General features: G+C 36.9%; 1 protein-coding gene across 3 annotated transcripts in view; it reads left to right on the top strand.

Moving 5' to 3' along the window:
• abcc8 (ATP-binding cassette, sub-family C (CFTR/MRP), member 8) overlaps positions 1-26,416 on the top strand; it is an 80,113-nt gene that overhangs the window by 15,382 nt on the left and 38,315 nt on the right. The window contains exons 7-20 of one of the 3 annotated variants that reach the window (XM_028448504.1): positions 3,996-4,184; positions 6,432-6,596; positions 7,197-7,352; positions 11,101-11,235; positions 12,086-12,248; positions 12,831-12,871; positions 13,098-13,243; positions 16,338-16,452; positions 16,761-16,880; positions 18,399-18,471; positions 18,571-18,676; positions 23,466-23,501; positions 24,771-24,809; positions 25,752-25,850. In XM_028448504.1, the coding sequence (XP_028304305.1) occupies positions 3,996-4,184; positions 6,432-6,596; positions 7,197-7,352; positions 11,101-11,235; positions 12,086-12,248; positions 12,831-12,871; positions 13,098-13,243; positions 16,338-16,452; positions 16,761-16,880; positions 18,399-18,471; positions 18,571-18,676; positions 23,466-23,501; positions 24,771-24,809; positions 25,752-25,850 (1,583 nt within the window). Of the gene's footprint in view, positions 1-3,995; positions 4,185-6,431; positions 6,597-7,196; positions 7,353-11,100; positions 11,236-12,085; positions 12,249-12,830; positions 12,872-13,097; positions 13,244-16,337; positions 16,453-16,709; positions 16,881-18,398; positions 18,677-23,465; positions 23,502-24,770; positions 24,810-25,751; positions 25,851-26,416 lie in introns of all 3 variants that reach the window. The other 2 variants (XM_028448503.1, XM_028448502.1) reach the window with 2 other exon arrangements.

Genomic DNA, 26,416 nt, shown 5'->3' with positions numbered 1-26,416 from the left:
TGTTAATGAATAATAATGGTCTCATATTGAACCTTCTTCCCTGGCTTCCTTTTTCCCTTAACAACATAAAAAGGTATTTATTAAATATACATGGAGATTTGTTTATTCATTGTAGTCTATTGGTGTTTTCTGGGTGGGTTGGACAGTATTTATCATTATCAAAATGTAAATGGGAAACGAAGATGTTTAAAAAAAAAAAAAAAAAAAAAAAAAAAAAAAAAAAAAAATTGTATTAATGTCTTTGTTGCAACCCCTTCTAGGATGTGATATCAAGGCTTGAGGGGCCGCAACATAAATAGGACGCCACATAGAAAGCAAGGGTTATCAAAAGTATTTATTAACAAAATATTAAAAGTAGCAACAGAACAAACTAAAAGGGACTGGAGACCCTGGCCAAACTGAACAAAAGTAGGGAGGACACTGGGCCAACCCTATACAGGGCCGTCGTCCCAGTGTCCACCCTCTAAACTACAAAAACATACAAAACACTGAACTACAGGAACACGTAAAACAGGACTACCAGAAATCTTCAGTGCAAACTAAAATAACAAACTCACGAAGATGTCCAGTGGGGCGCTGAAAAACTCTCCTCACATGTCTGCTGCTGGTCTGTTGTTGTGCCTTACTCCTTCTAGTCCTCTCAGCCCTTTATACTGCTCCTCCTCCCTCTCCTACCTGATTGCTGATGTGAGTCAGGTGTGTTATGAGAGAGGAGGAAGGGCAGGCTGAAAGGCCATGAGGCACCAGCCATAACAGTCTTTCAATTCAATTCAACTTTATTTGTATAGCGCAATTTACAACAGTCATCTCAATGCGCTTATGAAAATATAACATTCATAATAAGAAAGAAAAAAACCCAACAAGAGCCACATGAACAAGTATTTAGTGACAGTGGGAAGAAAAAACTCCCTTTTAACAGGAAGAAATCTCCAACAGAACCAGGTTCAGAGGTGGCAGCCATCTGCGTTGACTGGTTGGGGTTAGTGAACAGAAGGACCAACAGAACAGGATAGAGATAGAACATCAGTGTGTCCCATACTAGTTGAGCCGTGAACCACAGATCAGGAACTGCCATCATCAGCTTCACGACACCTGAAACAGAGCAGACAGAGAAGGGCGAGGAGAAGGCACTGACTGCAGAACAAACATGATACAGTATTATCAGGTCAGCCTGCCTTGGCCTTGGGCCTCACTCCCAGTGGTCTAGTCAATACTTATTATAAAGGTGACGACTCTCTTTATTGGTAAGCTAACAAGGTCTGTAAATGTGACCGTTCACAGACAAGCAGATGTCCGCTCTAGCTTTTAGGTTATGTTATGATTCAGTCCTGTTTCTGCGGACAGTAAATCATAACCAGCTGCATCAGAATTTGAATCTCTTCACATTTATTTGTAATCTAACAGTGACTCCAAGGACTGTAAAATGCGACCATTTACGGACAAGCCCATGTCCGCTCTAGCTGTTAAGTTAATGCTGTTATACGGTATACGCTTCAGCATATAAGTAGGTTTTGAGTTTAGCCTTAAAGGTGGAGAGGGTAGCAGCCTCCCGTACTAAGACTGGAAGCTGGTTCCAAAGGTGAGGAGCCTGGTAGCTGAATGCTCTTCCTCTTGTTCTACTTCTAGACACGTTAGGAACTTCCAGAAGGCCAGCAAATTGAGAGCGGGTGTTCTGCCCGGACAATAGGACACTAATACGTCTCTAAGATATGCAGGAGCTTGATCATGCAGAGCTTTGGAGGCTAACAGAAGGATTTTAAACTCTATTCTAGATTTTACAGGAAGCCAATGAAGGGAAGCCAATACTGGAGAAATATGCTCTCTCCTGTTAGTACCTGTTAGTATTCTGTAATGGATGGCACATCCTAAAATATAATATTTCTGCATGCTCTTTGAAATTTGTTTTTTTAGGGGCAGTTTTGTCAAAAACTATGCACTTGACAATTCATTGTTACCATGGTAACAGTCTACATTCGGTCCAGCATCAAAAAATGATCATTTATTTTTAATAAAAACAAAACAAACACACATAGATTAGTTTATGCATTTTACTTCTGAAATGTACCCAAGCAAACACACATATATGTATATATATATATATTTTATTTTTTTTAATGTTTTAATTACAACAATCATTTGTCAGTCTCACAGTTTACTTTGTTTTTTGCTCTGTTGACTGCAGCGGTTGCTCATTGCTGGGGATATTTTGCTGTGACGTTTACTTTGTCTTACTCTTAGAGCACGTGTGAGGGGTCGGACCTCCTCAAGGTCATGGTTTTCCAGTGTTTGGAAGGTCACAGGGATCTGTTACTGTTTGGTGTGCAGTCGGTGTGAACACAAGCCCACTTCCTTTCTGGAAGAGTGAGGGATGGGAGCAATGTGGGAGATCCCAGTGGAACAGTTGGGATGGGCAATGGCAGTAGTGGGGGACCCGGAGGCGGGGGGTCATTCTCACTGCACTGTGAACGAGGTGACATCTCGACCCGAGCCAGGGCTTGAAAACACAGCACTTCATGGGAAGCTAGTTTAGCTGTGAGAGTGTGTGAGAATGAGGAGCTCTTCTCTAAGAAGGTTGAACCCAAGGTAGATGTGTGTGTGTGTGTGTGTGTGTGTGTGTGCGCGCGTGTGTGCGTGTGTGTGTGTGTACAGACTGTGGGACTGTTTATTGCACCACATCCAGATGGTTTCCTCTCACTCACTGTCTGTTGTTCACTGACTCACTAAACCAGGATTTTCAACCTTGGGGTCATGGCCTCAACGGAAATAAAATGTGGTCGCCTAAAATGTCTAGTAATAATAAAATGAAAAAAACTGATTGGGCATATTTTTATTTTTATTTGTAATTGATTTATTTTTCCATGTAAAATTATTGTTTTTTTATTTTATTTTTAAAAAGTATTCAATTTAATTTAAACTTGTATTTATTTATCTGTCTGTTTAGCACAATTAAAAAAACCCAATACATATCACAGAAATAAATACTGTATACAGTGCAGAAAGAAGCAGAAAGCTCAAAAAGCTTTAATTATTTAAAAAAAAAAGAAAGAAAAAGTTTTTAAAATGAAAACACCACGCACAAGTATGTATTTCTATGCTTTCACTTTCTCAAATGAAAATCTAGTTAAAATAAAATGCAGTATAAAAATATATCTGAGCTGCAGGTGCATACTGTCATTTTCTGCACTAATCCTGGCTACTATGTATTTGTATTACAGTATAACAAACATGATAGAAAAAATAATTTTAGAGAAAAAAATTTGTCTGGGGGTCATTTGTGATATGAAAATAGGTTCATGACAAGAAAAGGGCAGGGAACCACTGCACTAAACCAAGCTTTGGTCTTAATTGTTAAATGGGGGGTTTTGATCATTGTCATTGTTTTAAAAAATCGATTTGCTCTTTAAGTTGATCTGGGAAAGTAACTTTTTCTTATATGTATGACACCTTTTTGGGGGTTTTTTCTTGCTGTTTCCTTCACAGTAGTAGTTGAATGTGTCCTGATTGGTTACACATGTGATCAATAGTTAGCTCTACCCTGCAGCGTTGTTTAAAGATCACATTAGAAGCAGCAGGAGGATACATTGAACTTGACCTAATTTTAAGGTTCCTCTCACACTCTTCAGCTAATGGTACTTTTTCCACAGCAAATGAGTTCAATTGCTTTTGTAGTCTGACATCGTTCACCCCCCTTTTTTTCAGTTGTTCAACAAGTTGATCGCTCAAAGAACAGGCACGACGGTCTCTACAAGAGACACAAGTGTGCAATTTACCACTACCCCACCTCATTAAACGCAGGAAATCATAGAATTGTTTTCCTGTGACGTGTGGATTTATGATTGTAATTTAGATTTTTCAATCATTCAAGCTGCTAAAATTGTTTTCCACTCACCGCAGATTCGTTTTTTCAACAAATGACAATCTGCAACAAGAAATGTATCCTCAGTGGCATAAGCTGATGTTTTTCCTGTATCCCTTTTGCTTTTGTCTTTTCCCAGAAGCCTCAGGGAACAGCACCCCAAGGCCCAAAGTGGATCTGGCAGTCAATGAGGAAAGCATTTGGCAGACCTCTGATTCTCAGCATCACGTTCCGTTTTCTTGCTGACCTGCTGGGCTTCGCTGGGCCTTTGTGCATCTCCGGCATTGTCCATCACATCAGCAAAGACAATCGAACCATACAGCAGCCGGTGAGTTGGAAAATTATAAATTTAACCACAATACAATTTATTTACCTACTTATTGGATGTAGTCAATTTGTATCCAATCCTGTATCCAGCATTGCCATTGTCTTTAAAAATACCCTCCTTATTCTTGGAGCAGCTACTTCCTGATTATCATGCCGAGTGCTTTTCAACTTATCGTAAATAGATAGATACGTGTTGAGGATCATGTATGAGGTGCAGAAAGTGCAGACAAATAACGCTTTAAAGCGAAAATAATTGTATAATTTACTCACAAACAAATGTAGATGGTGAAAATTGCTGCCCAAAAGTCTGTTTTGATCTCCAATGTAAACATGTCTGTTGACATGTCGTAAAAGTTTCGTACATTGCATTGTGGGATATGAAGTCACGTAAACGGATGCATAAAAGTGTTTTACTTCATTCTTATGGTGAAAACTTTGGCACCGCCTTTGCATTCATTTACGGGACTTTTTCCAATCCCACAATGCATTGCGCAAAACTTTTTCAAAGGTCAAGTCACACTTGAGGCACACCTGTGCAATAATCATGCTGTCTAATCAGCATCTTGATATGCCACAACTGTGAGGTGGGATGGATTATCTCGAAGAAGTGCTCACTAACAGATTTAAACATATTTGTGAATAATATTGGAGAGAAATAGGTCTTTTGTGTATATAGAATTTTTTTTAGATCTTTGAGTTCAAAAATAGGAGCAAAAACAAAAGTGTTGCGTTTATATTTTTGTTCAGTATATATAACAACATGCAGCACATTATTCCGACGGGACTGAGACGTGATGTTGCTTTTACTTATGGGACAGAGGCGGTGGTCATGTACAATGTTCCATCTCATTGTTCTAATTAGAACAACTTTGAATCTTCATGACACTTATTACTGCAGGGGATGTTTGCATTTCTGATGCTTTACACAGAGCACATTATTTACAGAACCTCTCCAGTAAGATCAGATCATTAGGTATTGTTTGAAAGAGATGCTGTAGACACACAAAACTCAAGGGCCGGGGACCAAATCAGGCCCTTTAAAGCTCCCAATTCAGTTTCCAGGAGGAAGTAAAAATGACAGCGAAAACATGACTCATTGTGTAAATCACCAACTAATTCAGTTATAGATATCTCAGTATCTCCAAATACACAAATTAGATTAGATTAGAGAAACTTTAATATTGCCACCAAGTCGCACAGTTCACACATACAGTCCACAACATGACATTACCAGTACAAACAAATACAAAGGACTGCTGCTGGATTAAAATATCTTCTGAGCCATTCAGGGGAAAATTTAGCCATCACAAATTCAATGAAACTGCACATTTTTCCCAGGTTTCACAGTTTTTTTTTTTACTCCTATATCACAAATTATTCCCCAAATGAAATAAATTTGGCCACTTAATGCTTGCTGTCGGTGCCTTACATACTTTTAATACTATTATACATGAAAGTGCAAACTAGGGTTCAAGAATGATCAAATGTATCATTTTACCACCTATAATCTGCAGCCCACTTGAGATTAAACTGCTCCATATTTGGCCCCTGAATTAAATAGAGTTTGACATCCCTGCTGTAGAATATCAGTAGTCATTGAGCTTGTTGTGTACTGATGGTTAAATAGACCTATTCTTAGATTAATGGCTCTTTGATGTACTATGTCTGCTCCCTGAATACAGGAAGAGTTAGTAATATGTGGAAACCTATTTTTACTTTAATAATTTAGCAAGAAAAGAACATGCATCGTTCACTTCTTATAGTGTTAACCTTTAACGACATAGGTAGACGATGGGGAAAAAAGACATGTGGCTCAGTGTTCAAGTGGAACAAGAGACATGAGGAATGGTCAGGGTTGAATTGAGCACAGAGGCTTCTTAAAGATCCATTATTAGCAGTTCCTTGTGGGAGAAAGACTCATTACTGATGCTGAATTAATTATTTCTAAAGACAGATAGGGTTTCCATCAGCTCAAGGTAAACTGCATTGTTATGGGTTGTCCGAGCGCCATCTGTGCGCTCTACTGCATTGCCATTAATTGGCTTTCACTCACAACACAAGGCTGCAGAACTGAGGCTGGTTAGAAATTCAGCAGGAAGTCTCAAACCATTAAACCCTTTTAATTGAATTTATTGACACACAATCTTCACTTCCCCCCGCAGGACGTCATGGACTCTGTATGTACTCTGCTGAACAATGATAAACGAGTTTAAATCTCAATCCCTCTCTTCTCTATCTGTTCTTTCAGATGAGACTCCTTGGTATCTATTTCATTTCCTCAAAGGAATTTCTGGAGAATGCTTACGTGTTAGCCGTGCTGCTCTTCATCGCCCTGCTCCTGCAGAGGACCTTCCTTCAGGCTTCCTACTATGTGGCAATTGAAACAGGCATCAACCTGCGCGGTGCCATACAGGTAAAAAAATAGTGGTGGGACGAAAATGAATCTAATTCAGTGGTTTCCAACCATTTTTTAGCTTGTGACCCCATTTTTGATATTACTAATTTGTGGCGACCCCAAATACTTTTTACCCCTATAATTAGTTCTTGATCATGTTTGTTATGATGTGTAACAAATACAGAGTAACTAAGATTAGTGCACAAAGTGATGAGATGCGCCAGCTCAGATATTTTTATACTCCATTTTGTTTATTATTCTTCCTTCTCTTTCTGTTTTTTGAACTGAATTTAATTTTAACTATATTTACAGTACATAATATAGAATACAGTTATTTAAGATTTTGAGGTTTAATTTGAAAAACAATAAAAATTTAAAATTTGAAAATGTATTTTTAATCAGTAGCTATTATTTTTTATCAATTACTAGACACTTCAGTCAACACTATTAAACTGCGTTATTTCCCAGTCCCAGCCCGAGTAAAAATGTCTGTCGGTCTCATGGACATACTGTACTGTTCTCCTTATATGCATTTGTTTCTTGTTTTTATGACAAAAGTAAATAAAACCAGCAGATCTGACTATGTGTCTGTTTCTGCACTTTGGTTTTTGTCCTCAGACTAAAATCTACAACAAAATCATGCGCCTGTGCACCTCCAACATGTCGATGGGCGAGCTCACAGTCGCTCAGATCTGCAATCTGGTTGCCATAGATACCAACCAGCTGATGTGGTTCTTCTTCCTCTGTCCTAACCTGTGGGCCATGCCAGTGCAGGTGGGAGTGCTGTTGTTTGTCGTGCTTGCTGATGCAGATGTGTTTTTCTTTTATGAAAATTGAATTCAGTGTTCATCACAAAGTGGATGGATTCTATGAGGTCAGAAGGATACCTCATATACTCTATGTTCTCTACTGTGATCTATTTATTAGTGCATTGCATCGCCCATAAACAAGGCTAAATGGCTTCACACTCAACATTTAATATTGTTAGCAGTCTATATAATCTCATCCTAGAGAATAACATGAGCTCCAGCTGCCAGTGGCAGTCCCTGTGGTTCCTGTGTGTTATCTCTGAACCCAGTTAGGTTTGGAGACTCTGCAGCTGCCTTTTAATCTCTGAATGCATGACCACAAATCGGGATTGTGTTGGTTTTAATAATATTTCACAATGTTTTCATTGCCACTTTGCTTGCATTTGTGTTTTCTGTTTTCTGTTGATTGTGTAAAGCATATTTATACAGTTTTAAAATATTCTTTCTCTCAAAAAAACCTCCCTACATGTTTTTGAAGTTTTTAATTTGGTGGGAAAAAAACATGCATTTATGATTCTGCGTTTTACATAATTATTTGTAAGTGTAATCTTTCTCTAGGCATATGTTTTTATTGCGTTTGTCCCTTCACAATAATGCTCTGTGGTTGTATTTCTCTTTTACCCAAACATGCAGGTACACCTTATACTTTGATACGGTAAAATTCTCAAATGTGTGATTAGTACAGGGGCTCAAATACTGTACTTCAATATGTATGGTTTATCTTTCAGAGAGACACTTTCATAAAATTTGAAAAAAGGCCATTTCTTTAAACCAATTTAAACCTTCACACCTTTAATCTTTTTTGTCATATTGTTAGTTTAGTATTGGGAGAAACAATAATAATAGGTTTTTAATCCATCAAATTTTATTGAAGATATCTTGGTAACAAGAAATTAAAACTGAATAACTTTACATAATAGCTTTTGAAAATCTTTAATGTGGTAATTTTTTTTTTTATTTTTATATATGCTATAAATTTGCCAGTGTCTGTGAGAATTTAGCCACATTAGTATTCACAGTCTGCACCCATGCATGTCTGGGAATTACTCCAATGTGTTGGATCTCCACGGAATCCTCCTGCCCTGACATAACATTTAGCTTTTTTTTCCTCCTCACCTGATATTAAGGCTGGGCGATTTTTGCCTAAAAAAAAATCTTTGATTTCTTTAAGAAAAATTTGAGTTTTGATTTGATTTTCGATTTTTTTTTTTCAATGCACTTAAAAATGACTGCAGACATCAGATATATTGTCAAAAGTACAACTTTATTGCTGTGATTGTCCTCAACAGTTAAATGCATATATAGAACAATCCCAAAATAAAAAGTAAATGAGGCTCTGTCATTCAACAATTTCAAGCTTTAACCCAGTGCAACAGCAACTTCACAGTAGCTTAATTTTTCTGATTAAGAAAGAGATAACTACGTATTTGATAACATATAACATTACAATTAAGAAAATAATAAACTCTTCCCTTAGCGTCTCAGCATAGTACGAACAAAACATTAAACATGCCTGTGTCACACATGCAGCCTACTCAAAGGGTAAACACATAAAAAGTTTAAAAAACTGATGGGAAAAAAAAAAAAAAAAATAGAATTTTTTTTTAAACTCAAATTTGCAACATAAAAATCATTTTTATCTACAAATTTCATAAATCAATTAAATAATTTTTTTGCCCAGCCCTACCTCATATCAATCTGTATCAAACTTTTTTTTCACGGTTTTTCAGTTTGTTCTATGTCTTTGTTACAGCTCATATTTATCTTTAAATCCTCCTCTTATGTTTTCGGAACTTTGCCTCCATGACCATTGCTTGACTTCTCACACAATCGTATCCACGGAGAAACTTTTGAAAGGTTGAAAGCGTTAGCGCTGTCAATTTTGATCGTTGTGAACTTCTTTGATTGCTGTGGCATTTTCAGGAAGCTTTTCTTGTCCTACAACAATCTATTGTTTTTGCAAACAAGGCAAATTAGGCAAAGTGAACTTGACAAAGTAATCCATGACACAGTTTTGTAACCTTATGTGTAGTTTCTTCCAGTGTAAAGGGGTTAATTTAGCTAATTATTCTGGGTTATTTGTAGATGACCTCTATAACATATGGAAGGCCCTCACTATGCTCTGCTTTATTTATCGCAGTACGGAATAAGTAGAGATGTGCTCAAAATTCTTTAAGATTATCAGACATTTGATAGACCTGTAAATATTAGTCTGTGTCTTCCTGGTCAGCATTTGGGCATAATATATAATTAAATACAGACCATTATCATATTTACAACAAGTGCCACAGAACTATGTGTCAAATGCCTTTCTACTGTAAACAAACTGGTGAGTCTTTAGTTTTGTACTGGATTCTGAAAAGAAAAGTGAAATGTTATTAATCTTTTAGGGCTAAGCTCACATGCAATCACTCATTACTTTGAAATATTTAGTAAAAACAGTCTAAAGAATAACTTTGCTCAAGCAAAAAGAGATTAAAAGAATTGAGATTAGGCCTGGGCTTTATATCAAAATTCAAGATATATTGAGATTTCTATTTTGGCGTTAATTACAATATCGCCTATATCGATTTGATTTGCATATCTTTTGTATTCAAATATTTGTTTTACGAGTCGCTGCTTTTGCTACTTCTCAGAACAGCATGAAAAGCACAGTTAGATGGATTTCTAAGTGTGTCCTCTAAACAAGACACACTACAGAACTTACTCACACATGCTGTCCCTTATAGGAGAAATTATTTGGCTCTGAATGAAATAGAGTTTGACACTAAGTAGGTCTTATACTCATGAATATCATTCTAAGGCTCTTACTTCTTATTTCAAAGATTATTTGGGAAGGAAAGATTTAGACAAAGTTTTTTTTAATTTAAAATGATTAAAAGGATGGTTGATTGACTTTTGTATGACTAAGATAGTTCAAAATAATAACAGTGATAAAGACCCTTCACTGACGAATGTAATACAAATATTAATGCATATCTATCTATCTGTCTGTCTGTCTGTCTATCTATCTATCTATCTTAAAGTCTGGATTTGTTATTTGTTTCCTTCCACACTGAGCTGGTGATCCAGCAGTGTGAACCCGGCAACAGTTGGGTGTTAAAATGTGTGATCAGTGTAAAGAAACACTGTGTGGGGGTGGAGGCAGTGAAAATCTCACATTTGCACACGTCTCCATCTTAGACTGAGACATTTTTTTTTTCTCATTTCACATTTCTGCTACCCGTCATCCACCTCATCCCTAGTGGCTATTATTGTCCTGATCCACGTGGGGCTCAGAAGGGCCATAGAATGTCATATCCATCTCCATCTGTATGTCCTGGAGATTTGTGGTTGTGGCTTATTGAGACGAATGGAGGCGTGGCTTATCTGTTTCTGGGTTCTTTGACAAATATACTGTAAATATCAGGAAAATTCAAGTAGCCTTTGTTTTATTTCTAAGAAAAATACAGTTGCTTTTACTGTGTTTGATTTGAGTTGATGGATGTTGTAATATATCCAAATTTTATATTTCATTTCCCCTCTATTTACGCATTTGAAGGGACTAATTCCATCGTGTATCACACCTCCTCTCTTGTCTGCCATCTACATTGATGTTTTCAAGCTTTCTCCCAAAGCTCTGCTGTATTTCAAGGTTTTTTTTAATAGCATCATTGTGGACAATTGTATGAGTGATAATTTACCCATAATCCTGTGGGTATTTTTTTGCACAGATTATTGTGGGAGTGATATTGCTCTACTACCTCTTGGGAATCAGTGCCTTGATAGGAGCGACAGTCATCGCTGTGTTGGCTCCTGTGCAGTATTTTGTGGCCACAAAGCTGTCTCAAACACAGAAGAGCACTCTGGTGAGTGTTTTTAAATGTTGCCATCAGAAAGAACCGACTGTCCACCAAACATTAATAAATGCATTGCAATTAAGTTTGTTTTTTTTGTTTTTTGCCTCTGGTAATGCTTTGATCTTTCTCCTACTGACACCATATGGTAGCTTTCTGTGTCTGGGTGAATTTTTCACATGTTGAATTTGGATTATACGTAGTTCTTTATTGAAAACTCGATGTGGCACCAAGTGCTTTGATTTTTCTTTCCCACCGATAATGAGAATAGGACTGCCTCAAGCTTTTCTACGCCTTCAAACTGCAACACAGTCTCATAGGATTACTACTCCAATGTAATAATACTGGTCTACACTGTGTTGATAGAGCAGAGTAGTGTTTTTCTCAAATGGGGGTACGTGTACCCCTAGAAGTATGCAATAGCACTACAGGAGGTATTTGAAAGAGTGGAAAATTAACAAATAAGATAAAAGCACGAAAGAGATGAGGATTTTAAAATGCATATTTTTAGTTAAAAAATGATAATCATAATAATGATGATGAAAATGATCTTGATTAAATCATGAACTAAAAATATAAGGGTCCGTCCTGGTCCCACAACAGGCAGTAGATGACATGTTGAAATAATTTTATTCAGGAAGCACTAAATAATATTTCATTCCACTTTTTTTTACAAAGTTAGATTCTTCATTCCTTCATTATAGTTGTTGTTTTTTAACGGGGGTACTTGCGTCAAACAATTTTGAGAACCACTGGTGTAAAGGGCTGAAATTGCATGTTATTCCTTAAAAAAAAAACATACTTCCATCATTCACTAAATGGTTTTTTCTGTCCATTAAGTTGATGTGATCTATTCTTTCAGGAATATTCCAGCGAGCGTCTAAAGAAGACCAACGAGCTGCTGCGAGGCATCAAGCTGCTGAAGCTGTATGCCTGGGAGAACATCTTCTGTGACAGCGTGGAGGAAACGAGGGTCAAAGAGCTAACCAGCCTGCGGGCCTTCGCTCTCTACACATCCATATCCAGTACGACACTCTTTCTACTTTGTCTCTGTCATATTTTTCCTTTAGTGCAAAACCAGTGTGAGAGGATACATTTGGTTCAGACAGGACCATTATGTATTTTTTTTACTCTCTTTCTTTGAATCTCATTTAATCCAAGCAGCCTTGCCTAGTGCTGCTGATCAGTATTCATTTGTGTCCCACTGCCCATTTCCTCTGGGTTAAATCCTCCTGTTTACATGGCAGCAGTCCAAAGACAGACTGTGCTTTAACCAGAACCAGAGTGGGTTTGTGAGCCTGTAAAAATGTGGCTTCAATCCTCACAATGGCATTTTCAAAGATAATGTAGCCACAAACATCAATCAGGGAAAATTTATTTGATGCCAAAGGGATTTTGTGCGCCAAAGAAGGGCAAATACTAGCTTTAGTGAGACCCTTATGTTGTTGAAGATTGCTGCTTCTTAGTTGAATTCGTGATTTTAAAATTAATTTGAATCAACTCTTATTTTCTAAGGATAATGTTGCATATTTTTCATAATTTTGTTTTCTTCACACGGTAGAAAAGCTTATTGTTCTCTTGAGGTTTTTTTTCTTTTCTTGTTTCAGTTTTCATGAACGCAGCTATTCCCATTGCGGCCGTCTTGACGGTGAGTTGTTTAAAAAACAATTTTTCATTAATTTAGTTCTTTCTCAACCTACGAAATCATCTTTTAAATATTGTTGATACCAAATGTAAAACAGATAGACTCTACTTTGACTACTACTGCTACTTTTTATTCCCCCAAGCCTAATTTTATGAGAAACAACAGTCAATCAAATGTGTATATGGAATCAAATGATACAAACTTACTGTATGTCTCTTTGATGCTTCAGACATTTGTGGTTCATGTTCATATTTCCGAGGACGCAGACCTGTCTCCAGCTGTGGCCTTTGCTTCTCTTTCTCTCTTTCACATCCTGGTCACGCCTCTCTTCCTGCTCTCCAGCGTGGTGCGCTCCACTGTTAAGGCTCTGGTTAGGTAAGAAACGTAGTCAACGATTAACAAAGATCAATAATCAACATGAAGTTCATGCTCCAGTTTGTACAAATTGTGTCCTGCTTTAAGGCAGTCTTGCAGAATCTGCCCCTTCAACCAACCAAATCGTTCATTCTGTCACATTTAAAAGGGAGATCGCAGAGGAATTGTCTTGCTCAAGGACAAAACAGTATTGTCCAGAATAAAATTAGACTTCCTATACCAACCCACTGATGTAGAGTTATTAAACCATCCTTCTATACCTCGTCATTATTCCCAATAACTGTAGTTACAACTACTGTAGTAACTGTACTTATTGGGAATAATGAGGCCAAGGCTCTGGATGGTTTGTGTTGGTTTTCTGGTACTTTGATTTCCTCCCACAGTTTAAAGATGCGTTTGGTTGAATAGAGTGTCAAAATTGGCAGGAGTATGTCTATGTGTAGGTATTTGCACATTACATAACTTTTTTTTACTGTCCCTATTGCCAATTTCTGCTGGGAGCCAAACAGCAAACATCAGGTGTAAGGCACCGAGATCACAGGTTGTCATACATATAGTACAAATAAACAAATCAAAACCAAATACACTAAACAGCCACAATGACCGGCAGCTTGTGTGTGTTCAATAATATAATATTATGAATGGTATGTTAACCTCATTTGGACTGGATAACAAAAGGCACACTTTGAGTCTGTTTGAGTTTTTTATAAATCTGATGGCAAACTAGCAAAACATGCCAGAGTCATTGAGGTTTGCCACGTTGTTCCATTTTTTTCCACTATAAAAGACAGTGCCCAAAAACATGGATATAGTGTATTATTATTTGCCATTTACTGTAGTGTGAGCTGATTGTAACATTGAATGAAGCACTTTTTTTTTAAATAGCAGGCTTGGGTTTAATTCTGATGTTTACTCCTAAAATGAATATATTGATAAACGTCAGTTATGAATCTAAAATGTCCTCTCTGTATTTTGTCAGTGCAGGAAAAATTAAATCAGTTTATCAGTGAACATGTTTATTAACAGGGGAAACAAAGCAAAGGGCAAAAATGAGAGGAAAGCAGAAGCACTATTCAGAAAGCCTGATGCGCACATCAACAGATGAAGCCCTTAACTTTTTCCTTTTGGGAATAGAGCATCCGTGTTATCGTTTCAGCCACTTTAATTGAAACAGAAGCTGTTTTTTTATTGCTCCAGTAAACTGGTCTCTGCCAGCAAACCTTATCCCCTCCTATTAGTTCTAACAGTTTGTTTTACATTCATGTTGGGAGTCGTCATGCACATTACGTCCGCTCTGCTGTTTGTTCCTCACCCGCTGAAGCTTATCTCTGTATTGGTGAGGCATGCCTTACAGAATACAGTGTCAATGATCAACATATTGTAAATCTCATTTTCCTCACATTCGTTTCACATCCACAATCGAAAAATGGGCAAAATTATTTAGTACAACAAAGATAAGTTGCCTTTATAATCAAAATTTGATTTGTAAAAGCACAGGACACAAGCATGGCTGATTACTTTAAAGAAGTTGTGGCAAGTGCACTTGGAATACATTTTTTGAAGGGAATGTCTGCATTTAGACAACACAAAATGTGGCACAGAGCAAGAAAATAACCTAGCATGGCTGTCATTTGCTAGTTTGTGTTCAGATTTGTTGTTGTGCTCATATGCTTGAAATCACTCCTTGAAGAAACATAATGTTCTACCAAGAACTGTTTATGGTTTATACAAAAAAGTGAAACGTTTGAGAGCCAGGATGGATCCAGTTATGCCTTTTAAAATAATAATAATAATAATAATAATAATAATAATAATAATAATAATAATAATAATAATAATAATTCAAATCCGTGAGCAGATACCAGGCCTGCAGTATCTTGCTCTCTGGCTTGATAGAAGTTGTGACAGTAAGGTGATATCACAAACTACTCACGTCATACCTTTTAAGTCCTTCTCCATTTACAGTATGTGAGTTGGTATGTGAGCTTCACTAAAACATATTCTAACTGACTGTGGATGTGCGAGCTGCCTGTGATCCTTAGAGATGTCTATTCTTGGACTGTGACACACTTTATCAGCTACTATGAGGGAAAAAGATGGATGGATAGATGCAAACTCTGAGATTCTCCAGAAACATGATTACTTTTTGAGGGAGAGATAAAAGTTCAATGAAATGCAGCGCTGCCAATGTGAAGTTACGTATATACTTTTAGACAATGTTGTGCAGATAGTCTTGCACATCATTCAACACTTTATGTTTAGTTATAGGTGTTTGCAATCAGTGAATTAAAGGTGCAGTCCGTGACTTTCAGATCCCTCTCTCCCCGCTGCTCTCTTGCCCTGCCTCCAAACATTCCAAAGTCCCTCCCCAGAGGAGCTAACAAGCTAACGTTAGTCAGACAGCAACATCACAGTGATATAACATGCACTGTTAAAAGTATATTACTGCAGCGCTTCTCTCTCTCAATGTGCACACACTTCAGCAGCAACAACACAGTGTCACTTACAGCAGCCACACGGAGGCTGCTGCACGTACAAGAACAACACAAGCACTACAGAGTTCTATTGTAACAATTACAAATCAAACATAATGTAAATCAAGCAGCAGTAATTACCTTTTAAGCAGAAAAGTCACCAATTTCATCTTCTACTCCTCCAGACCATACACTGTAAAAAAGACAATGCTCTAGCTCCTGAAAAGGGGCGGGGACTGTGAGCAACAGCTGTCAGACAGCCCATCAAACACAATCCTGGTTCTGATTGTTTTTTTTTTTTTTGCTCGGTCGTGGTGCATTCTGGCAATCTGCCAAAGGCAGCAGGAGCAGCAGGGGCGACTCAATGAGCCTGTTTTTTTCACACAAACTACTAGTTTGATGTAAAGCTGTCCTTACATAGTGACAGCTTTAGCAAATAAAGAGTTGCAGACTGCACCTTTAATGTTACGGCCTCAAAGACGTAAATATCTTTTCCCTAAGGCTTTTCTTCATCAAGACAGCTTTTGCCACCTTAAGATCTCCTGTACACATGCATGTTCACGAGTCACCAGAGGTGAAATAATTTCTTTGTTTTTTGCTTCTTTCTGTTTGATTCTCAGTGTCCAGAAGCTCAGTGAATTTTTCAACAGTGAAGAAATTGGAGATGAGCAGGAACCCAGAGCCACAGTCACCACGGGGTCCAGCAACCACAACCAAAATAGATACCAGGCTGTGGTAAGCACCGCATACATATACATACATACTGTTGAAGTCGCTTTAAGCGTTAAAAAGGAGCCAAAAAACTGACTTTGTGGCAATTAAGCTTTAATCTTCAGTTACGTCTATTCTTTTGGCAACAATCATCAATTTCTGTCTCAGAGTTTATCGATGTTGTTTTAAATTATGTTTTCTTCCACCTTATCATCTTCCTTTTGTGTCAATGTAACCCTTTTTATGTTTTTATTACTTGATGTTTACCAACTGTTCTGTAGTCATCGTACAAGCCTCCCCCTTCATCCTCATCTTTGTCCTGGTGTTTTCAGCCACTGAAGGTGGTCAACCGGAAACGCCCCCCAAAGGAGGACTGGAACAACTACAGCACACAGGGGGATCCCGAACACGACGGTTTATCTCAGGACATAGACCAAGACAATTGTATCAAGGTATGATGAAAATTGACAACAGCAGCCTGACCTGCAAACATTGTACATTTTGTGGAGGTCTGGTGTTGAACTTTGATGAATCTGACCTGAATCCAGGAGAGCAAACATGACTGCTTCCTGCTTTTTTCATAGGGGTTTAGTCATTATATCGTCAGAACCAGTGCTTAATTTGTAAATGATCAGGTCCCGGAACTCACGCCGTGTGTTGTTCCTTCAGTAAAAGAGAGACAAAACTGTCACAGAATACTTTTTTTAAGCGCATTTTGCTAACTACAGAAAATGGGCGATTAATATCACATGAACACAAACAAACAATTAACCTAAATTTTGATAAAAGAATGATGAATCACCATTAAAGAAGCACAGACAATCGCCCGTTACAGAGCGCATTCGTCTCTCTCATTCTGAGTGACAGCTGTCAAATCTGCTGTGTGTCAGCACCAAGGACAGTGCAAAATTAGCACTTATTTAGCCACAAAGGACACTAAACTTTCAGAACACAAAAACCCACAAATACAAAACATTTACACTGACAAGGCCACAAGTTCTCTAATAAATCAGCAGCTCAGCAGAAAATGAAGATAAAACATGTGCTAACCTTTTTTATTTGTCCAAAACAGCCAAAAAATAAATACAGCCATGGAGCCCTTTGTGTGCTGGCAACTTTTTTACATATTTCACAGCTGAGGCCTGCCTTGTCTTTCATAAGCCAAGAGTAGCAGCTCATCTTGGCTTTGAACTGCCTGTCCAAATTTCACTTCTCAATGTCCATACCAGAACTTTGACTGTCGTCTCCTTCTCTTCTCTCTGTCCCTGAGTCCTCCTCATGTCCCTTGTATAGTTCTCCTGTGTCCTGTCTGTTAGAGGCAGGTGCTATACTACTTAGCATCATAGCTACAGGTGCTGCTACTTGCTACGTTAACTGCTGCTGTGCTGCTGCTCTTTTCCGCGATTTTCTACCATCTTCCAAGCTGACAGAGTAACCATTTTTGTGCAAAATCACACTTTAGGCATAGCGTGGAGGCGTGGCCTGACTTTCCCCTCTCTTCCTCACGCATGCTCAGTTTAAATAAAATTTTTGTGTGTACAATGATATTTTCAATAATTTCAACTCAATAAAAGACACAACTGTTCAAATATAATACGTAAACATTTAATCAAAACACCTAAATGCAAATGAGGTGCTGAAATGTATTTTAAAAAAAGAGGTGCTGGAGGTGTTGGACCTTGCTCCAGCAGGATCTGGCCCAAATTAGGCTCTGCACGTCAGTTACTTAAAAGCCTTTGTCCTGTGGAAATGTGGAGAAATTAAGAGCTGCTCTATAGTTTACTATTAAACTTACTTGGAAATGCTACAGAACAATCCATGAAAGCTGAAGTCAGACTATGTCCCAGTCTTCTAACTGTAAAGCAGTGTCACTAACCTCCGTATGATCATTATAAAATTCCTTTTCGCTCTCCTTTTTTAAATGTTATCTGCTAAAATATCTGTTTTACCATCTCCTGTATTCTTTACAGATAACCAGCGGGTTTTTCTCTTGGACTGATGGGCTGCCAACTCTCTCCAACGTAGACATCAGGATTCCCTTTGGTGAGCATCAGTCAGAGTTTCCTGTGAGCCTTTTGGGCATTTTTCAGTGTTATCATTCTGCCATAACATCTCTGCTGTTTCACAATCTCTCTCGCTCAGGAAAGCTGACCATGATCGTGGGCCAGGTGGGTTGTGGGAAATCCTCTCTGCTGCTGGCAGCATTGGGAGAGATGCAGCGGATGTCAGGAACTGTAACGTGGAACAGGTACTGACAACAGGATGAATTAAATATTCAACCTGGGCTTAATTTTAAGATAAGCACTTGTTTTTGCTATGGTTTCTTTAGTTTCTGCTTAATGAAAATCAAAAACAGCATACATGGTGAAAATGTGAAACCTTTTTCGGTGTTGATGTTGGAAGTTGGAAGTCATCTGTGCTTGAAGAAAAATGCAAACATGTAATTGCCCTAGTCACCACCTCTCCTGTGCAATAAATGTCAAAGCCAGATGATAAATGTGCCCTCAGCTCATCCTGGAAATGAGATTCAGGTCAAAAGTGAAGCATTCATTCAAAGTATATCTCTGGCCTTTGAAACCCTGCCAGTCCCCGAGCCTACGCCGCCTTCAGCTCCCTACTTTCCCAAAACCTTGTGGGTAATTGGTCTGTCAGGGATTTTATTCAACACTTGAATGTGGTGATAAATTATCTGACCTCGGCAGGGTGTTCAGATTACCAACAAACCTAAACCTAAAAATGCCTGCTCATTCATTCTTAGGTTAAAATTTAAACAACGCTATTGCATTTTATTGTTGGCCAGGGGGACATCATATATTATATGTGTGTGTGTGTGTGTGTGTGTGTGTGTGTGTGTGTGTGTGTGATGATTGAATGTAGGCACTAAATAGGTGAGGATGAAATGAGGATGTGGAGTATCATTCATGTCAGTCTGTCTCAGGTCCACAGGACAGCTGTTTCAGATAAATCATTATTTGGTTGTTTGTTTGGAGAATTGACTGCTGCTCTGAGTCGTATCAATCAGGGACTGGACTTGATCTTTAATTAGTGTATAGGGTGTATTCAAAGTTTTTTTCAAAACCATGGCATGTACAGTACAAAAACAGAAAAGCCAGTTCACCACACACACACACACACACACACAAGCTTTTTGATGATTTGTGACTCTTGAGGTAAGATCCTAGGATTCTTTATGCACAGTGTTTTTGTCGTTGGTGAGCTTTAGGTTCCCCTGTGGAGAGCACATTAATCCTCAACGATATCTCAAGGTCATTGAATATGTTTTTTTTTTTTTTGCCTCAAAGCCTATTTTATTGAAGCTTTAATTTTTTAATTTAATTTTGTTTTTGTTTTTTAACAATCTGTGCATTTGTCATCTTAGGTTGACACCACATGTACTGGAAACTTAACACAACAAATATGCTTTTTTTCTACTTTGCACAATGTGTACAGTATGTAATAATTAAATATACATTTTTCTTAAAAAGGAAACAAATTGGTTGGTATTTCTGCTGTATATTTAAAATTTTGCCTTAATTAAGCAAAAGTGTATTTTATCCAATTAATCGATGGAATAATCGCTAAAATACCAAATGACCAAAATATTTGATAGGCTAGCTGCAGACCCAATAGTTCCTCAGCCTCACTGAAAATGTCTGTTTATGTCTATTTTTAGTCATGTTAATACACATAACGTTAATAATTCCGGAAGTTATTTCATTCATGTTTTAACACCCAACATTAATAATTCATAAAGTTTGAGTTATTAATTGCATTTAATGGATTTCCGTGATGGGTTGGATTACAGGCCACACAGGGCAGCATCTCTCCTATCAGCAGTGACTGTACTTCTCAAACATAAACACACCCCTACCACCTGCTCTCCTGCTCCAAATAGGACACGTCTGGGATTTCACTGAGGTTACAGTGAACTCCTATTTCTATCTCAACTTCTGGAACCAGTCATGCTCAATGTCAGGCATCTCAAGTGCCGTATTGAAAAGCATTGGCAGTGATGTAAAGCCATGGTGACACGTTAACCAAGTGACTCCACAGATTGAATTACATGCACTTTGTCGTTTATATCCAGGCATTAGCTATTGATTATAGAATAGAAGACAAGTCCAATGACGAGGTGCGCAACAGAGCAAACATTGAAGAGTGAGCAGCGAGCACTCGTCTTCATCAGGAAGGAAATCAACACATCAGAGAGAAAGGTTTAGATTTTAGAAATAAAAGTCAGTTTTCTAAATCCGTCTTTAAAACTTTTAATACCTCCACCGATACCTTTAACCATAGTTAAAGATAATTGTGTCTTAAATCTAGAATCAAATCAAGCTTTTCACTAATAAAATAGCCACTATAGTGTTGTCAGAATCTTAAATTTAGCATTTTTACTGATCTAGTAAAGCTAAAGTGCTTTCGTGCTTCGGTGATATTGTCACTGTTGTTTATTTATTTGTTCATTTGTCTGTTAGCAGGATTGCTGTGGCGGTTTAGATGACTGAGACAAAGTCAAGCTTTAGGGTTGCTGGTCAGATGCAGACACAGGGTTTATTATGTCAAAGGGTTTTTGGGAGGAACAGACCTTCAGTGATTCTGCTGCTGTTCAGTGCTCTCAGTGTTATGTACTGTATGTTGCTGATAGTCATAACATAGCAGAGCCTCCTCAGGCAGAGACCTCTGTGAATGCTATTAGTGTACGATGGTATCTGGCCTGCTTAGGGCAGTCTGACCAGAGCTGACCAGGAGATAGTTCTATAAGTACATATCAAGGATCAAGTCAAAATTACAAAATTTTAACCAAAAATGGACCGTACATCATTGAAGATTACATTTGGGAGGGGATCCGGATCAATGAACTGATTCTGGATCAGTTACAAAAATGTAAAAATCCGTATCTGTCATTATTGGCAAAATTTCAAAAATTCATATCTCATTTTGTAACAGATCAATCTCTATGACATTTGACTCATTTACCTTATTTTAGTTTTATGGGAATCGGATCGGGATTGCACATTTTGTTGCAATATTTCAGAAGAATGGGGTGCCCATTTAGACCTACTATATAGTCATTAATGGGCTACAAATTTCTCACAAGCCTTGAAAGTGTTAAAGATCTTGGTACTATGATGAGGAACATTGATCCAGATAAGTGATAATATCCGATAAAAACGATATTTGGTGCGTGGCGGAGGTTTGCGCTCTCTGAGTGCACTTGTTGTTATTGTTGTTTTTTTTTTTTTCTCATCCTCTGACGTGACTGGAGTCCTTCAAGGCGATGATTACAATTAAGGATAAATCCTTTTCAGTCATTCAATCAGACATGGAAGCTACATGTCATCAGTTCCCACTTGATTACGATGCCGTTACAATGAACACAATCAGTCGTCCAAGTGTCATTAGTGGATGACCATGAGGAGCTCATTTGCTGGAGTGGTTTTTGCTTTGTTTCGTCACGTAATCCTTTGTGTTAAGGCTTTGTAGCTGGGGATTAGGACAAATCATTTTGATTTCTAGACATTTTGTTATTGTTCTTTTCGACGTGCGGACTTTTATAGTCATAATGAAACACTTGGAAAATTGTAAAGATAAAGATAACCTTTATTAGTCCCACAAAGGTGAACATTTCCATTGTTTAACAGCAAAAGATGCACACGAGAAAAAAAAAAAAAAAAAAAAAAAAAAAAAAAATATATATATATATATATATATATATATATATATATATATATATATATATGTATACTCACAACCTGTACACAGTACAGAGTGAAAACAGGGAAGACATTGGTGCAAAAAGGACATAAATGCACAATAAAACAGATATACAGTTGCAGAAAATAATTGTATAACAATTATGAGTAGCAAACATTCAACTTTGTTACGCATCAGAAAATATATGGATTTTTTTTTTATTTAACCTTATTGAAACTTGATTTTCAGACTTTTTCAAATAAATGTTAAAATTGTGGACACTTATTTTTTCATAAAATGAAAAGAGAAACATAGTGGGATGAGATATACAAAGATGGAGTTCAAAATATTGTTTCGTTCTTTCTTTCTTACTATGGACTCTATTTTTTTGTTAAGCGCTTTGAGATGACTTTGTTGTAATTTGCGTTAAATAAATAAAGTTGAATTGAATTGAAAATGTTCTTAAGAAATGAGAAATTGGTGTAAATACAGTATTTGATTAAATATTTATTTCTATTTATTTCTTTAATTAGCACATAATTCAAAGAACACAAACAATACTGAATTGTTTAGTGTAATAAAAAAAAATACTCTAAACTACACTAAAATTATAAAGAAAAGTGGTGAAATTATCAACAAGATAATGAGCTTTCATGGCCTATATATGCCAATCCAATCTAAGAAACACCAAAGGTTACGCCGTCTCTAATATAAAAGTGTTAGAAAACCCAGTGCATTACAGTATGATGTGTAGCAGACTATAAAAAATGGAAAAATAAAGAACAAATTAAATGTACCCGTTTCTTTTTAATTCGATTTATTATATATAGCTCTTTTTCGTCTCCATTTAAATCACATTGTGTAATTTTAAGTATACAATTACTGTACATTTTATAAAGGTCTTCTTTAAAAATCTAACAACTAGTGGAGTAAAGTGTTATTATTATATATTGTAGGACCGTGTAGTTTGTGACCCCATAATCCTTTTACACGCCCGGTTGTGCATGTATGAATGTATCATGTGAGCACTCGTCGTGACAGCTGTGGCACACACACTGTGCTAAAGTGTGCTGTTTTAAAGCAGCTGCACTAAACAGGTGTAAATTATGTCACCTTCCGAGGACGAGCATCAACATGTAGAATGGTCAAATCTAAAAATACTCTCAAGCCTCACCGAGCATGTGTGTAAAGTCACATGCAAGCAGTCAGGTTCAAATGAGTCTGAATAAAAGTGAGTGGGACGTGTCGGGAAATGTTTGTGTTTTGGGTGACGATGACAATGTTTGTTTTTGTTGCAATAAATAATATAAAATAATATGTTTCTATTCTGTTTGTTATTACAGCCTCCCAAGTCTGGGTGAAACTGAGGGAGAAGAAAGGTGAGTGTACAGACATCAATAGTCTGTTTCCTACTTCAATACAATAAAACATTTGCAGTCTGGGCTCTTAATAACTTGTTGTGTTATGTGCAATAATCTGCGTGCTATTATGAAAGGAGAGATATTTTGATGTCTGTTGCAGAGATTGTCAGTGGTTCAGTTTACAAAGAGAAAAGTGCATCAATTATCTCTTGTTTTATGTTGTTTATTCAAAAACAACATGTTTTACATTTTACATTTGTAGATTTTAAAGATTAGTGTCTTTTCACAGCCTCTATTCGACCAAGCGTTCTTTGAGCTTCTATCAATAGTGAGATTTTTTCCTGGTTTGAGACACATGAACTATGTTGACTGGAGGGAATCCTTCATAATGCAATGCTTTATTATAATGCCTTCATTAATACTATAATGCACATGTGTCAAACTCAAGGCCCGGGGGCCAAATCCAGCCCTTTGGAGCGTCCAATTTTGCCCGCAGGAGAAAGTAAAAATGACAGAGAAAACATGAATCATTGTGTAAATAGAATGATGGCAGTAACTGTTGAAAAAAACAAAAAATTCTTACAAAATCTTTTAATTTTCCTCAAATTATTACATAACATTTTCCTTGATTAAGAAGAAATTCGGCATAAATCTAGGAAATTTAAAGGGGAGATCCTGTTGGGACTCATAGCTGTCACTTATTGCTTGGATATTGTGGTTTTCTTACATATTTTGTATTTTATGTACATATGTGGAAGTGCCAACTTGGGCACAATAATGTTGAAATTACTTGTTTTTCCCCGCATAAAATCTGTGGCCCACTTGAGATCAAACTGCTCGATATTTGGACCCTGAACTAAAATGAGTTTGACATCCTTGTTATAATGCATCAGAGCCTGCAAAAATATATATATGTATTTTAATTTGTTTTCAGAACAATTCTTTATAGGAAATGTCACTATAATGCACAGGAGTGACAAAAGCAATGAATCCAACTGAAAACAATCACTCTTCTATTGAAGCTTAAAATATCTTTACATATTGAAATGCATCCGCTTTCATTTTCTTCAAGTTTTTCAGCAATTATTCAGCCCTGTAACACCTCAGTCGACCTTACTCTGCATATTTAAAGCAGCTAACAAGAAATGTGATGAACAGGTTCCTAATAATATCAGACAGTGATAGTGTAGTAGTGATACTGGCTGCCACATCAGGATATAGTGTTGTTATGTGCAAAAATGTCTTTGGATGTATTTTTTACTTTCATCCTGTATTTTTTCCCTACAGCCCCACGGACAGAGATTCAGCTGGGGATGGACACTTCAGGTAAACTCAGATTATCTCCTCTAGGACACATAGGAGTGGCTCAAGCATTTTGTTTTTTCATCTAACTCCAGGAATTGAGTTCCACATTCCTCTAACCAAGGAATGGGAAACTTTGATCACAGCAAGAGCTACAAAACAGTGAATGTCTAACCCCAGAGCCATAATATTAACATTCATTTCGGCATTTAGAATAATGACCAATCTGAGCATTAATACAGGAAAGAACAAAGAAGGATTTGTGTGTTTTTGTTGTCATTTTGTTCAGTTTTGGTATTATTTAGTATATTTTTTGTCATATTTGTGTATTTTTGCAGTCATTTTGTATATTTTTCTGTTATTTTTGTAGTTGTCTTGGATGGGTTTTTTTTTTTGCCGTTTTGTGTGTTTTTGTTTTCAGATTGTGTTTTTGGAGTCATTTTTTGTTTTGCTTTTGTGTATTTTTGCTGTTTTTTGTGTATTTTTCTGTCATTTTTATATATTTTTTGTTATTGTTTTGTCATTTTGGATGTTTTTTGAGTCATTTTGCATATTTTTGTTTTGCTTTTGTGTATTTTTGCTGTTGTTTTGTTTGTTTATGGAGTCATTTTGTCCCTTTAATTGGTTTTGCTGTTGTTTTGTGTATTTTTCTGACATTTTTATATTTTTCTGTGATTTTTGTAGTTGTTTTGGATGTTTTTTGAGTCATTTTGTGTATTTTTGTTTTGCTTTTGCTGTTGTTTTGTTTGTTTATGGAGTCATTTTGTGGGTTTAAGTTGGGGGCGTCACAAAATTATACCGGGGTCTACATCTCCACTCTAACTAATGCGAATAATAAACCCTACTGGAAACATTTGCTCCTGAGAAGCCTTTTCACAAGAGGTTTCAAACGCATGTAAATGTATGAGAAATCTGCATGTAATCGGTTAATGTGTTGACAATGTGTTTCTGTTAAATGTCTGGTAGGAAGAGAGGTGCGGTGGCCTACGCTTCCCAGAAGCCCTGGCTGTTGAACGCTTCAGTCGTGGAAAACATTACCTTTGAGATGCCTCTGATTAAATCACGGTAAGACACACGTGCATTCTTCAGTAAAGTTCACTGAAACACCAACCATTCCAATATAAGGAAGGAAAACAGCTCTTTATCATCAGAAACCAAGCTGCTAAATAAAATAAAAATTGCACATTTTTAGTGATTGCTTTTGACTAATAATTAAAAAGTTAGTGATTAAACCTGAGTCTTTACCTTACAAAAACTACAAAACACTTAACAAATGAGGGATTACATTCACAAAGATTAAGATTATTATAAAATAAAACCTAATTATTATAAAAATTAATTTTTTTTAAGTAGGAGTTCATGATTAATTCATAAATATTAATGCATTGTCTTTCTCCAACATGGCTGCGTTAAACGTGCTAATGGACGTTTGTAATCACACAGGAGTCAGAGAGCCTTGCAGTCAAATACGAAAGAGCACTAGAGCGTGTTTCAGAGTAAAAATCTGTATATGACTTAAACAGGAAATCATGGCAGCATAAAAGAGGACATACAAACCATATTTACATATAATACAATTCATTATGCATGGAAACAAACAGTGATAATGGTGAAAATGGAAGAGAGGAAAG

The sequence above is a fragment of the Gouania willdenowi genome, chromosome 6 (assembly GCF_900634775.1).
Source record: "Gouania willdenowi chromosome 6, fGouWil2.1, whole genome shotgun sequence".
In the NCBI taxonomy this organism is placed as follows: domain Eukaryota; kingdom Metazoa; phylum Chordata; class Actinopteri; order Blenniiformes; family Gobiesocidae; genus Gouania; species Gouania willdenowi.
This window is presented reverse-complemented; position numbering and strand designations above follow the sequence as displayed.